This window comes from Penaeus japonicus, unplaced genomic scaffold (assembly GCF_977035675.1).
Source record: "Penaeus japonicus unplaced genomic scaffold, GWHDUDI00000001_assembly GWHDUDI00000001, whole genome shotgun sequence".
In the NCBI taxonomy this organism is placed as follows: Eukaryota; Metazoa; Arthropoda; class Malacostraca; order Decapoda; family Penaeidae; genus Penaeus; species Penaeus japonicus.
Window position 1 is genome coordinate 45022541 of NW_028234403.1, and position 2500 is coordinate 45025040.

General features: G+C 35.9%; 1 protein-coding gene across 2 annotated transcripts in view; it reads left to right on the forward strand.

Moving 5' to 3' along the window:
• RpL11 (ribosomal protein L11) overlaps positions 1 to 2500 on the forward strand; it is a 5870-nt gene that overhangs the window by 2187 nt on the left and 1183 nt on the right. For both annotated transcript variants that reach the window (XM_043027109.2, XM_043027110.2), the window contains exons 2-3: positions 1386 to 1501; positions 2055 to 2204. In XM_043027109.2, coding sequence (XP_042883043.1) covers positions 1391 to 1501; positions 2055 to 2204 — 261 coding nt within the window. In that variant the 5' untranslated portion in view covers positions 1386 to 1390. The remainder of the gene's footprint in view (positions 1 to 1385; positions 1502 to 2054; positions 2205 to 2500) is intronic.

Sequence of the window (2500 nt, forward strand, 5' to 3'; positions counted from 1 at the left end):
CATTGTTTGAGACTCCTTCCTCTTGTTCAGCTTGCACATCCTTCATCAGTGGTACTTGAGAGCTAGAGGTCAGCAACCTGCTGTGTGCCATCACACTATAAAGATAGTGCTTACTAGAGACTGGATCATTCAAGACTCGCTACACAATGTATGTCATGACACCACCTTGTAATAGGTTGGAGGCATGTCCATACTTCAGTACCTCTCCTTGTGATTGACAACAGCAAGTGACACTATGAAGTGCGATAATAGCAAATCTTGATCTCAACTTTTTGGTAACTTGGTGAGAAAATTCATTTTTCTATAATTGACTAGTCTTGGAGAAAAGATGCATCACTGAAATTGAAACCTGCTGTTTCAAGAAATGGTCAGATGGTATTTGTTGTAGCCATATTCATTTCTGCTGGCCAACAATTTTTTGAAGGCATAAAAATATTTGGAATTTTTTGTGGTTTGCAAAATGATAGCATATACATGAAAGCAAGAGACCCTAACCATTGCTCAAATGGTGTAAAAATGTGTAAACCAAAGTTAGAATAATGGAATATTGTATACAGTTAGTAAGATTTTATATAATCTAAATGTATATATATATATATTACCTTTATTTTCACAACCAGTTAAATGCAGATCCCGCACTCAGCTGTGATAGTTACCGAATCTGTTTAGTCCGAATGATAGGTACTAACAATATCTAGGTCTCCAAAATTAGAACTCGTCTTTTTATATATTAGGGATTACCACAGATTAGGGATTGGAAGAATGCTCGTGTGATGCGCCTCCACATGTGGAAATGGATATAATGCTTGATGGGATTTTTAAGAGAAACTTACTTTAAACATTTCACTGCAAAACCTAAGCACCACATTTGCTTACCCATAATTTTCATGAATAAATCTTTCTCGCTCTTTCACTTTGTCTTGGTCATCTCCTTTCCTCTCTTTGCCTTTCCTCTTAAGGCAGTTAGCTGTTTGTTAATCCATTACCAATACTGTATTCTGTAATTGCTAGCCCATTGCCTTGCATTGATTATTGTTTGAGTTCTAGTATTTGATTTGTAAGATGCAGGTATTTGCAGGTAAAAGAATGTCAAGCAGAAACAGGAAAATGATAAATAATTAAGAAACAAGAACCTGTTCGGGAATATTTCTTATGCCAGGTTGTTTTACTCTATATATTATAGTAAGTGCATATTATGTTCATTTGCTGATTTTCAGTATTTCAGTAGAACATAAAATATGCAAGATTAACAGGAGAGAAAATTAGCAGTGATTAGTCGTCTATCCATTGTCAGTCCCTCTCCAACAAATTTATTTAGTTTTTCACAAAGAATAAAAAGCTTTCTTGAAGCATATTGTCTATATTAATACAAATTTAATTTACAGGCAGCATGGTGTCGGTTGAAAAATCAAAGAACGTCATGCGTGACGTTCACGTCAGTAAACTTTGTCTCAACATCTGCGTTGGAGAGTCTGGTGACAAGCTTACTCGTGCTGCTAAGGTGGGACTTGACTTTTTTTGTTTTCATCCATGACTGTGATACACCGCTTCCCATTAGACCAGCGAAGTTTATCAACAGTGGTCATGGTTAGTACTTAATTTTTGTTCTAGGTTGGTGAGTTGTATTGAACTCGTTTATGCATTTTTACTCCATACATGGTGAATATTAGTTAAGACATTTGGAGAAGAGATTTGAAAGTTCAAAGAAAAAATTAACAAAGTGTAAATATATCTATTAATTTCTGGTAAATTGATCTTAAATTCGATAATGCACCATGGAATTTAAGGCTATTCAGGCTCATAAATTTTTATGAGAATGAGGCAAAGATGTGAGTAACAAGTTAATTAAACCTTGGGCTTTATAGTAATAGTTTTTTGATAATGGCTAGTATTTTAGAGCTGGTGAGAATGTAAGATATTATTCTTTAAAATTAGTATTGTCAAATATTAGAAAATGTTATGACTTTCAAGTACCTTTTGCAAATGATGGTGGTATTATTCCTATCCCCCTCTCTCCCAAGATGAAATTGTTTACCAGTTATATTTTATTGTAGGTGCTGGAGTCTCTGACTGGTCAAAAACCCGTGTTCTCCAAAGCCCGGTACACTGTGCGTTCCTTCGGTATCAGAAGAAACGAGAAGATTGCTGTCCACTGCACTGTGCGAGGACCCAAGGCTGAGGAGATCTTGGAGAAGGGCCTCAAGGTAAAATTACCCTAGATCAGATTCAGATTTTGTGATAATTGATGTACTAATAGTAAACATTGTAATGTGTTTGGACGTACAACCTGGTATCATATCTTAACTCATTGGTCACGGTTTTCAAGATTAGTGTATACAGCTTTGTGGCGGTAATATCATGTATGGCCCCGAGGTCATACATGTCAAACGCTCGAGGCAGTTTGACATTGGTTTCCCCTTTTGTTGGAAAACTGGAGAGGCTTGAAAATGTATATTCCCCCCATATTTTAGACACGTATAGGAAGTCTTTTGAAGACATA